The 12,788-nt window shown below is 36.8% G+C and overlaps 1 protein-coding gene across 2 annotated transcripts in view; it reads left to right on the top strand.

Moving 5' to 3' along the window:
• LOC114025942 (centrosomal protein of 78 kDa-like) overlaps positions 1–12,490 on the top strand; it is a 39,013-nt gene extending 26,523 nt beyond the window's left edge. For both annotated transcript variants that reach the window (XM_027839478.1, XM_027839477.1), the window contains exons 13-16: positions 6,779–6,856; positions 8,258–8,424; positions 8,940–9,108; positions 11,858–12,490. In XM_027839478.1, coding sequence (XP_027695279.1) covers positions 6,779–6,856; positions 8,258–8,424; positions 8,940–9,108; positions 11,858–12,418 — 975 coding nt within the window. In that variant the 3' untranslated portion in view covers positions 12,419–12,490. The remainder of the gene's footprint in view (positions 1–6,778; positions 6,857–8,257; positions 8,425–8,939; positions 9,109–11,857) is intronic.
• The last annotated feature ends 298 nt before the right edge of the window (positions 12,491–12,788 follow it).

Here is a 12,788-nt window from a genome sequence, read left to right as displayed (position 1 = left end):
TGCGTAAGTTTAAATGCTTTCTGTAATTGGGAGTGAAAGATGCTTGATTTTCTTTGACTATTTTCCTGGTTTGTTGCAGCATTTGCTGAAGAATCAGATTGCACTCCATAGTGTGCCTGCCTTAAGAATGTGTGATATATAGAAATTTAAATTTAACCAACAGATAACAGCGGCCAAGATTATTTGCATCATGTGGACTTTTTATTTTACAAAAGAATTCACTTCAAAAATCTTCTAGGGTGGCAGTTTTTCATAGATGAATAACTTGAATATATAGGTTGAAAAAACCTGAAGCTGAAGTTGTAAGAGCCACTGATAATTGACTATCAACAAGAAAATACTATGAAAGATACCTGGAATTATAATGGAAAAATATTACTTGATTTATAGAATATGGATTTACATTTTAGGAACTACTAAATGTTTTAGGTAAAATTAGGTTTAGTTATACTGAAAATAATTTGTGTAAAAATTATATTCATCAATGTCCTGCATTTACTTAGTGTCATCCCTGTTTTTAAAATTAAGTAAACTCTTTTATGGTAAATAAGACAGACTTTCGGTAATTGGCACCAGATTAACAATCTGGACTTATACTAAGAGAAGGTAATTATATGATGAGATAGTCAAATATTTATAAAGTTGATTTAAGGAATTGTAGAAAGTGTTACACATTTTCACTTTAAAAAGATTTTCTGGTACTTTCTTTACTAATTAATTTCCAAAGTTTACATCAGAAAGTGAGTTCAGATCTTTTCTATAAGAAGAAAGTTTTCATAAAACCAAAAGTTCTTTGATCCCTTGCTTTGAATAAAACTAGCTTTTTCCTTAAAGTTTCAAGGCCATATAAATTTTATTTCCTGATTAAAATCTAGTAAAGCACAAACATTCTTCTGAAATACGAGACAAAAGTGTAAAATTTTAAAGACAACACTGAGTTATGCCCCCCATCCCCCAAAAAAACCCAAAAAACTAGAGCTGGATTCCAGAGTTATGGGACGTGTTCTGTCTCCCCACCTTTGTTGTTAAACTTAATCCTTCTTGATTGCTACAGTAGATTGAAACAAGGTATTTTTCTTCTTTTTCATAGTGACTGAGTGTTCCTAAAATGATAGTAATTAAAGGAAATTGTGGCCAAACTATATCCAGTATCCTTGATATATACATTTATGGAAATAAGGTTAATATAGGACAATCTCATTCTGAAATGTATTTATAAAGTATTTTTTCAAAACAAATGAAATTATTAAAATAAAAGCTAGAATAGTTTTCAGAACTCCTTAAAATATTTAACATACACAAACAGAGATATTTTTCTCAAGTCTGAGACTATCCACATAATGCAATGTGTGCTAAATGTCCAAATTTTGGCATTACATAGAAAAACTAGTTTGTTTTTTAACTTTATGTCCAGATGTTTATTTCTGTATAGAACTGGTCTTTGTCATGAAATAATGTCAAATAAGATTTTGCAATCCTTATATAATTGAGTAATCTAGGGCAGATAAACTGCACTTAATAGTATAAGATAGTTTTATAAGTTAGTCTCTCTTTTCAAGGGTCAGAATTTAACAATGTTTTTAAAATTATTTTATATGGTTAGTTAGGATCTGTTTGTCCATGTGCTTTGCTAATATTGGCAAGGTTATCAGTAACCAGTCTGTACCTTTACCCTCTCTGTTCCTTTACCTCTCTCCACCTGCCCTCCCCCCCAAGTATCTGATTAGTCTCAAAGGTGAAATAGTGTTAAAAAAAAAATCCATGCAGATTCATCATTCTGACTTAAAAAAATTACAAAGCACATATATTACTGGTCACAATCACAGATTCTCAGAGTTGGAAGGGATCTTGGAGGCTGCTAGTACAAGCTATACGTGCACAAAAATTCTGTTTACAACATCACCAGTGAGTGGTCATCCATTATTCTCTTGAAATCCTTGGGTAACTGAAAATCTGGTATTTCTAGGAGCTACCTAGTGTCAAGCAGAACAAATCCAAACCTTTTTTCATATAACAGCCTTTAAAATAGATAACATGGAATATAAAGAAAAGAATCCTGATGATAGTCTCACTCTAGAGTTGGGGAGAGTGGGTTTCAGTGAGTTAAGAGGAAAAAATAGGATTCTAGGTTTCAGATCCTACAGAGAAAATCAGCTCAAAAAGGATGGGGTGCTCCAGAGAATGAAATTCTGACTGCATAGATCAAGTGAGAACTAGAAGGAGAAATTAGCTACAGTCTCTTCTGTGACCTAGCCAAACTGGTCCTTCTAGTCCTCACTCACTCATGATACACACCCCACCCCCCCATCACCCTACACTGGCTGTTCCTGTGCTTGAAATGTGCTGCCTTCCTCACTCGGTGTCATAGGAGTCTCTTCCTTTATGATGTAACACAGGCACCATCTTCTACATGAAGATTTCCTGACTTTCCCTCCACTGCTAGTGCCCTCCCTCCCAAACTGCTTTGCATTTAACTACTCTGTCACGTAGATCCAGTCTATATACTTCGTACTTCAACCAACTTGGACAGTCAGTCCTCAGTTGATGAATATTTATTAAATGTGCTAAGGATAAACATTTAAATGTGCTAAGGGCTGGGAATACAAAAAAGAAAAAGTCGCTAACCTCAGGGAGCTAACAATGTAATGGAGAAAGACAACACATAAAAGGAAGCTGAAAGGCAGGGAGGCTTGGGGAGTGCAGTCTGGGGGGAAATAAAGACATGGCAGCCTAGGCCCCTTGCTTAAATGGAGGTTCGGGAAGGAGCCATTCAATCAGAGGGAGGAATCCATGGGGCTAGGGCTTCTGAGGAGGTATGAATTCCCCGGGGGAAGTGATCTTGCGGGATGGTGACGTTCCTAGAGGTGATGTCAAAAGTCTAGAGAAGAGTGGCTGGGGCACGAATGAAGAGAAAAGGTTCTTTTGCCAACAGACAGACTATTCTAACCTGTCATTTCTTGGTATCATTTTTCCCTATGCCTGAATTGAATAAGGTCCAGCTCTCCAAAGTTAAGTTAACTCTGGGCAAAGCTGTGTTCTGTGTTCTGGGAATGTACATGCAAAAATGGGAGGAGATATATCAACCTCATCCATGAATTGGTAGATTTTTTTGATCATGAGGGTAGAGTGGGACAGGGAAGAAAGGAACATATGATGAGGCAGTATAAGAAAAGACTTGAGGGGAAGCCATGAGTGAGACAAGACTGGCCCTTTTCCTGAAGCATGGGAGTCTCATAAACAGTGACACTCAGGAGGGAGGCCTGGGGTAGAAAGGAGGATAGGAAGACTATGGAAGAAATAGTGGGAGAGTCAGGACATGCCCTGACCCTAAGATTTCTGACAGTACATTATGATATATTATAGAATTCAATGTTGATGGGAAGACTAGTCTTCCTTCAGTGGGCTGAAGTACAAAGATTTTGAATAGTGGAGAGAGGGGAGTAGATTGTGGGTAGTGGGAACATTTCAAGGGGCTTGAATTAAAAAATATATATATTCTGAACTTAAACACCCCCCAGAACTTCTATATGCATGGCAGAATGCACAATTATAGAATTATAAATGTCTATTTCATGCCACCCATTTTTTATTTTAATAATATATAATAAATTCTCCTACTTGTCTGTGCTGCTTCCTTCTGAATTTCCTTTTTTTCTATTGTAAATGTGTTTTTTAAAGTGTTACAGTGCCTTCTTTTTGGCATCACTGTTGTTTACCTTCCCTTTCCATAAACCTCTCCACTCACTTCACAAAGAAAAAGAAAGGAAATGCGAAGAACTTCTTGTAACAAATAAGCAAAGTCAAACAAAATAAATCCACAAATTAGCTATGTCTCAAAAGGTATGTTTCTGCACTTTGTGTTTGTACTTCTGCCAAGAGAGGAGTATCTTGCCTTATTATAGACCCTTTGGAGTCGTCTTTTTTTTTCTTCTTTTTTTTTTTTTTTTGTTTTTGTATAAATTATCCTTCTGGTTCTGTTCATTTCACTGTCGGTTTTTACTGCTTAGGACTCTCTGAAATTTTCTCCTTCATCATTTCTTACAACACAACAAAATTGCATTACATTCATGTAACACAATTTGATCAGCCATTCCCCAGTTGTCTAAGAGGCCATTCAAGGTGCTCCCTTAGATGCTAGTTCCCTCCTTTACAAACTAACTGGACTGAAGCAGAAGAGAGGATTTACATAGAGTAGAGAGGTCATAGGACCATAGATGTAGAGCTTGAAGGAACCTCAGAGGTCATCTGGTCCAACCTTTGCATTTTGCAGATGAGGAAATTGAGGCCCAGGGAGGTGAAATAACTTACCTAAGATCATGCTAGTAGTGAGTTAGAGATGGAATTTGAATTGGGATCTTTTAACTCTAAATCTTGAGGTTTATGTTGTGCCTCTTGCCCCATCACCTCGGTTTAACTAAATCCTTTTTATGTGGTGAAGTGCTTTTGAAGTACTAGTTGTATTTTGTGCATTTCCAGAGAGAGTTATATTTCATCCCCAACTCCAAAGAGACTAAATGAGATTGAGGGTTTGGGGGCAGGGGGTGTGGGGAGGGGAATCAGTTGCCAGGAAAGCTTATACATTCCCTGTCAGGTAATTTAAAAATAAATGGCCAGAGTCTTGAATATATAAAATAGCTGAATAAGAAATTAGAAAAGAATCAAAAGAATTTTGAAAATTATTGAAAAGTACAACAGAATTTCTCCCACCAAAATAGCACCACTTGTAATAATACAGACAACAACTGAGAACTCCCTCTTCACTCTTCCTCATCTCCTATCATTCAGATGCCTTCTGCTATTCTTTCCTTCCTCACCCTGTCTCACTTGATGAAGTGGCCTTCCAAGGCTAAAAACTCTTCTACTTGTTCAAATAATCCCATTCCATCCCTTCTCCACCACATTGCCTCCTCTGTCATCCTCACTCTTTCACTTATTTTCAATCTCCCTCTCTCCGTACTACCTCATTCCTCTTACCTACAAATATGCTCATGTCTCCCCTGTCTTGGAGAAAAAAAACAACAACCCTAATTTGATCCTTCCATCCCTACTAGCTATGGTGCTATTTTTCTTCTGCCTTTTGGAGCTAATAGTAAATGCTTCTTTTTTCCCTCTTCTTGCTTTTCTTCACCTCTTAGAATCTGGCCTCTAACTTTATCATTACACCAAAACTGCTCTCTCCAAAGTTATCATTTAATTACCAAATCCAGCGGCCTTTTCTTGATCTTCTCCTTCACTGCTCTGCAGCCTTTGACACTGTTGACCACTCTTTCCTCCTTGATACTCCCTTTTCTCTAGGTTTTCAGGACATACTTTCTCCTGGTTTTCCACTTAACCTATCAGATACCCCTTACCTGTCTCCTTTATTGGATCCTCCTCCAGAACATGCCCTAAGTATACCCTCAGGGTTCTGTACTGGGCCCTTTTCTCTCTTCTCTTTATACTACTTCACTTGATGATCTCATAAGCTCACATAGATTTAATTACAGCACAACAAAATTGCATTACATTCATGTAACACATTTATTTAATTAATAGTATGCTAACGATTCTCAAATCTATCTACCCCTGCTGACTTCCAATCTTATCTCCAACAGCCTTTTAGACCTCTCAACCTGGATGTCTAGTAAACTGAGTCTTAAACTCAGTATATCCAAAACAACTCATTATCTTTCCCCTAATCTCCCCCCCCCCCCCCCCCCCGGCAACACAGACACCTTCCCAATTACTGTAGAGGGCAATACCATCCTGGTTCCTCAGGCTTACAACCTAGAAATTACCCTGAATTCCTCATTATCTCTCACCTTCCCCACACCCTCCATATCCAATCTGTTGCTGAGGCCTGTTGATTGTATCTTTGCAGCATTTCTTGAATATGCCTCTCTTCCTCTGACACTGCTCTATGCAGGCTGTCTTCGCCTCACACCTGGATTATTGCAGTGATCTGCCTGTGGGTCTGCTGCTTCAAGTCTCTTCCCACTCAGCCAGTAAAGAGATTTGCGTAAAATGTAGGGCCAATCATGTCTCTCTCTCACACACACCCCCCTCAATAAATTCTAGTGGTCTCCTATTGCCTCCAAGAGCTAATACAAAATCCTCTATTTGGCATTCAGAACCATTTATAACTGAGCCCCTTCCTACCTTTCTAGTCTTTTTTCCACTTATTCCCCGACATGTCCTCTTTCATTCAGTGACATTGACCTCCTGGCTGTTCAATACTCTCCATCTCTTGGCTATAGCTATTATCTTTTGTCTACCATTCTTGGAATGCTCTCCCTCCTCTGCTTCAGTAACTGACTTCTGTGACTTCTTTTAAGACCCAACTAAAATCATACCTACAGAAAGCTGTCCCCAACCCCTCTTAATTTCAAGATCTTTTTTTTATTATTATTATTTCGTATTTATCCCATGCATAGCTTGTTTTGTATTTATTTGTTTGCATTTTTTCTCTCCCAATATATTGAAAGTTCCTTGAAGGCAGGTACTGTCTTTTCCCTCCTTTTTGTATCTCCAGTATTTAGCATAGTGGCTGGAAAAAAAGTAGACTTGTGTAATCTGCTTAAAAAAACTTAATTTTTCTGAACATGAGTTTGTCTTTAAATTAGCAGATTCAACTAGGTGACCTATAAGATACCTTTCACTTTAAAATTCTATTTTTAGAGCTGATTGAAACCTTAAAGATATTTTGGATGAAGAAGGTTGAGGCCCAGAGAGTCTGTGACTAAGACTTTCCACCTTTTTTAGCTCTTTTTAAAGTAATAATTTTGCTGGTTTTCCGCAGGAGAAGTTGGAAGAGTGCATAGAGCAATTAAAAGCAGAAAGAATTATGAGAGTCAAGGCTGACAAACGAGTAACTGAGGTAAAACTAAAATTAATTTGTGTTTTTGTGACATATTTGAGCTAAGATATTTAGGCTTTAGAATGAAGTTTAAATTAAAAGGTGCATTTGAAAATTGTTCACTCTCTGTTAACATTAATGTTGCATTCATGTACGTATTCCATTATTTAGTCTAAAATATAAGAGTAAAAGGCTTAGTTATTTCTGTATTTTCTTTGGTTTTGTTCACTCATTAAGCACCAATTTGGTGTACAGTAATATGGAGAATCATAGAAGGTGCAAAAGAAATTTAAGACATAAGCAATCTTGAGGTGCTTGCAATTTGCATAGGAAGACGTGGGACTACTTAGAGTATTAAAGCAAGTCAAAAATAATAAAGAGGAGATGGTATTTATGTGCCAGAGGAAACACAAAGCAATAGAGTGACTCAGGTGCCTCAGGATTAAGAGTGGCTTTTTGACGGTATATCTTGACCTTGTGGGAAGCCATTGAATGGCATTCATTTAGCAGATACAGTTTATAAAGTACCTACAGAATCCAGAATCAAAGCAGAAAAGGTAACATGAGCAAGGGCATAGATGGAAGAATGAACTCAGAAATCTGGTAGAAGAGCATGGAGGAAGGAGCTGCATAGTGTATCGGTGGCAGCATTGGCAGGCTGATGGAGAACCTCGAAGACAGGGCCAAAAAGTTGTCATTGAATTCAACAAGCTACAGAGTGAAGCTTTAGGAATTAATCCAGTGGTTACCTGTAAGGATATTTTAGAAACACAAATGAACGCCATACTTGTTTTTCCCTCAGCTTCTTGTGTTAGTTTGAACTTCTGTATATTTTTCCGGAAATCAGACTTTTAATTTTATTTCCTAATTGACAGAATGTTTTAGCCATTTTTCTAACAAAGTAAAGCATTTTCTGGAAACCTGGTATGAATTGAACCAATCATTGTGACTTTTTTTTGTTGTTGTTATGTAATCATTTAGACTTACAGAATCACAAGTTGTCTGTATAATCACTTAGAAGAGGTAGCATGGGACTTGGCCTCAGAGTCAGGAAGATGTAGGTTCAAGTCTCACTTCTGACATATACTGACTTCCTGACAACAGGCAAGTCACTTGACCTCTCAGTGCCCAGATAGCTCCCTGAAACTACTGCAAAGCAGTTTATGATAGCTGTTGGTAGGAGTGGTTTTACCGGGAGCTCCCTTACTACTCTGAGAGAGATGAACCCTTTTTGTGTTAGAAAGAAGGATTTAATAAATAAAAAATGAATCTGAGTTTTTGTACTATTAATCCAAGATTATGGGAAATGGTATCTGTTTTCACAGTGGGGCTTGATGGAATACAACTACAAGTTTCTTAGTCCTTTTTTCATTTAAACTTTGTTTCTTGTTTACAAAGAATGGCAATTATATTCTTTCCTAGCTGGAACTTGAAAATTCCCAGTTGCGAAATATAAATTTCTCTCTATCTGAGGCTCTTCATGCACAGTCACTGGCAACCATGATTTTGGAAGATGATGGTGTTTTGGGCAGTATTGAGACATCTTTTCAAAAGTTCCACGCCTTTTTGGATCTCCTTAAAGATGCTGGGTAGGTTACATGCTATTTCTTTCCTTGGCTTAACTTTAGTTTTTGTAATTTTTATCACTTGTTTAAAGAAGGTTCAGTATTCCACTATTTGCAAATATAATAAACTGTTTTCTCCACTGGTATTTGTAAAGCTCCATCAAATTGAAAATCATATTGGATTACACTGAAAAATAAATAAACAATGGTGAATTTATATTTCTAAGGGGTTAGGTAGAAAGCACATTCATGCAAAAATAATCCTATGAAAGCAGTAACAGACAGGTATGAGATCAAGGTATAGCAAATAAAAGTGATAGCTATTCAACAGTAGTTTATTAGGAGATTATTCTCAAAATTTGAACACAAATCCAAGAACATACAAGAAGATAACTTATGGTGAATTAGGTGGGAAAAGGATCCCATTTTGAGACCAAATATGTGACTCCATTTTAGTCAATTTCTTTGCTCTGATCTGAGACATTTATATGAATCTATAATAACTATTGATTCTTCTCTTCACCCAATCTTTCTTGTAGACTTGGGCAGCTTGCCACAGTCGCTGGTATAAATCAGTCGGATTTTGATTTCCTAGATCATCCCCAGATGAACTCTACAATTAATGCTATACTTATAGAAGATAAAAAGGGACTTGAAGAAAGACCAGAACTTAATCAGAATACCCTAGGACAAATGCATAGCATGCAAGTAAGTGACGATGTACGAGGAGCAGGCACACCACCTTCAAACTATACCTTTTCTCTATTTCATTTTGCTATCATTCTACCTAATATAACAAAGAATCTCTTGATTTCATCATTTAAGATATTGTTGAGAAGATCTGTTCAGTAACAGTAGGTTCATGATTTAACCTTGCAAGTGCTGCCTTAGTGTTGAGTTTATTTTAGTGTATTATAAGTAAATATTATTAAAATTATATTATTATCCATTATTCATTTCTTCATGTTATTTTTATTTAATATGTATTAGACTATAATATAATTGGAAAGCTAGGTGACACAATGGATAGAGTGCTGGGTTAGAAGTCAGCAGGACTCATCTTCTTGCGTTTAAATCTGGCTTCAGATGCTTATTAGCTTTGCAGCCCTGGACAAGTCACTTAACCCTGTTTACCTCAGTTTCCTCATCTGTAGAATGAGAAGGAAATGGTAAACTATTCCAGTATCTTTGCCAAGAAAATCCTGAAAACATCTGAACAACAGTAATAAAATAATGATTTATATGATCAGACTGTAAATTAATGTGTTAATATTTACTAGTATGCCTAGTCGACAAGTCAACAAACATTTTTAGGTGCCTACCATGTGCCATACACTGTGCTAAGCTCTGGGGAGGTGAACAAAGACAAAAAACAACACCTGCTGTCGAGGAGTTTACCTAGTGAAGGAGACAACATACAAGCTAGTATGTACAAACAAGATACAGAGTGAATGGGAGTTATCCAAGGGAAGGCACTGATACTAATATAAAGAGGGCTGGAAAAGGTATAAGATTGGAATTTAGTGGAGACGTGAATAAAGTTGATGAAGATAAGAAGAAGATGTAAATGAGAAGGGAGACAATTCCAGGAGTAGGGGACACCCAGTGAAAATACTCAGAGTTGAGAGATGGAATCTTATGCAAGGAATAGTAAAGAAGCCAAGGTCACTGAGTCTCCTGGGGTGGGGGTGGGGGTGGGGTGGGGCAGAGTGGGGAGAAGAGAGGTGTTAAATATGAGAAGACTAGAATAGTGAAAAGGTTATGGAGGGCTTTAAAAACCAAACAGGATTTTGTATTTGATCCTGGATGCAATAGGGAGCCATTGGAGTTGATTCAATAGGGAGTGACCTCAGCAGATTTGCAACTTAGTAAGATCATTTTGATAACTGATGTGGAGGATGAACAGGAGTAGAAGAGTCTTGAGGCAGGGAGACCAGCTAGCAAACTGTTGCAGTAGTCCGTGTGTGTGTGTGTGTGTGTGAGTGTGTGTGTGTGTGTGGTAATAAGGGAGGACCAGGGTGATGGCAGAAAAGAGAAAAGAGGGTGAGAAAAAAGAAGGGTGTGTACAAGAGATAAGTTTCAATGATCATATAAGTAGAAATGAGAAACAAAGATTTAGGAACTGATTGGATACGGGGAATAGAGCATGATGTATAAGTTGAGGAGCCTAGGATCTTAGAGCTAGAAAACATGAAATTTAATATAATGCTTTATATTTATAAGCTTCTTTTATATATTGTTTTGCTTGTTTCTCACAACATATGCCAGATTTGAACCCAGAAAACTGAGTCTTTCTGACTCCAGGCTCAGCACTGCATCTATTGTGCCACCTAGATGCACCTCCAGAGTTAGATAGCAGCTAGTATCACCTGAACTGGAATCCAGATGATGCCTAGACTAGTGCTCTTTCTACTGTACTACTGGTTTAAGAAGAGTTTTATTGTGAGGAAAATGCTAAATAATTCAGTTCTTTATAAAGAAAAAAAACAGAAATGGGTTTAAATAGTAGTAGTAGTTTAGTTTGATCTAAAACAATAGGTTAATAAGCATTGGCTTAGGTTGCCAATGGATTCTGTGTCTACAGAAGTTTTTGAAGATGAAATACACATGGACTTTATCTAGGATGATTGAGACTTTGACATGCTTAGAAGAACTAAGCCACTTGACCTCTTAAGATTCTTTACAGATCAATGATTAGTATATAGGTACTTTATAGATTTAACAAAATAAGAAAGTGATATTTTAACATAAGAAACTCTAGCCTTTTGACAGTTTGACATATACTGGTATAAACAAACTTTTTCAGGAAGGCACAAAATGAGAAATCAAAATAAAAAGCACAGTAATACAAGTTAGGTACTATGAATGAATGATCATAGGTCAAAAAGGCATTGGGTTTTTTTTTAAAGGTTCTTATATAAGTAAATATATGTGTAGATATGTATTTCTAGGGGAAAAGATTGAGAGTCAGTTTTTAGTTATCCAGATTAGTAAGAGAACACAGGCAGTTTTTTGAAATGAGCACTCACTGACTTGGTTTTCTGTGTATCAAAATGGCTTTGGTTTTCTATGTATCAAAATCTACAGGGAGGTGACCCATAGGGACTTCCTTTCGCTGGCCCCCTGCTTTGTCTTCCCTCCCTGTTGTAGGCCCCTTTTGACGCACACCCTGTTTATTAGTTTGGAACCTGATAACTTGTTTTTAAGTTTTCATCTGCCCTCCATGTTCTTGAGACTTGGAAGACAATGGGAAATGCTCTTAGACATAGCTGAGTAATTGTTGAAATTTCTCAGGACCTAGGCCCCCAGTAGGAGAAGTGACCCCCAGAACTTTGTGTGTAATCAGCAATTGAATTTTAAATGTCTTTAATGTTTATTAATAAAGTCATAGTAGCCAGTAGAAATTTCTGACTATTATTGTTAAGTGCTTTTGACTAATTTGAATTATACTTTTCAGTTTCAGAAAGTTAGTGGCGATATTAGAACTTCTTTGCCTCTTGACACCTTCCAGTTTCCAGTTTCTACTCAGGAGGCCTTATCTTCTTCCAAAGAAGTTCGTGAAATCAAGGGCTCTGATCATCAACAGGTTCCTCCTAAAGAATTTGTCCCTGCACCATCATTATCATTTTTAGCAAATGTTGTTGTTGAAGCTCAAAATGAAAGAAAAGAAGAGGAGTCTTCCAGAAATAGTAGAAATTCCTCAGAGACAAGTGCCAGAATGAGTGAACATACCTCAAAACACTCTTCAAAGAAACAGTCCGAAAGTTGTTCTCATTCCTCCTCTGAGAGCCTAAGCCAGAAAAGCAAAAGACATGGGGAGCATACCCCTTTGGCTCATGAAAAATTCAAACATCTGGCTTCAAAAAGATACAGTCTTGCTAGGAAAGAGACAGGAGATATGACAGTAATATCCAAGACAGATAAAAGTAAAAACAAAACATCAGAACATTCTAAGATTGAAACAGTAGTATCTGATCTTGAAATTTCAGAAAGTATCCATTCTCTATCAAGCGCATGACTCAGGTCTAGATATTTGAAATTATGTCTTGCCTTAAAAATTTCAATAAACTTGGAAGCATGGACCTGGAAATCATTTGAGAAACTCTGCTGTACTTTATAATGATGTAATATTTGGTGTGTATATTCTTCTCCTTGAATAGGGTTTTATTACAGATAGTCAAATCCCTAAAGGATCTTTGATTTCTTCAAAGCTTTCACAAATCTTTTATATATATATATATTTTTTTTTTCCACTCACATGTAAAAATATTTAACATATGTTTTTTAAAATTTTGAGTTCCATATTCTCTCTTCCAACCCTGCCCTGAGAAGGCAAGCAATTTGATATAGGTTGTGCATGTGCAGGCATGCAATAATTTCTATTCTTA

This window comes from Vombatus ursinus, unplaced genomic scaffold (genome assembly GCF_900497805.2).
Source record: "Vombatus ursinus unplaced genomic scaffold, bare-nosed wombat genome assembly UNPS02014832.1, whole genome shotgun sequence".
NCBI classification, from domain to species: domain Eukaryota; kingdom Metazoa; phylum Chordata; class Mammalia; order Diprotodontia; family Vombatidae; genus Vombatus; species Vombatus ursinus.
The sequence above is the reverse complement of the archived record's forward strand: the minus strand, read 5'-3'. Positions and strand labels throughout refer to the sequence as shown.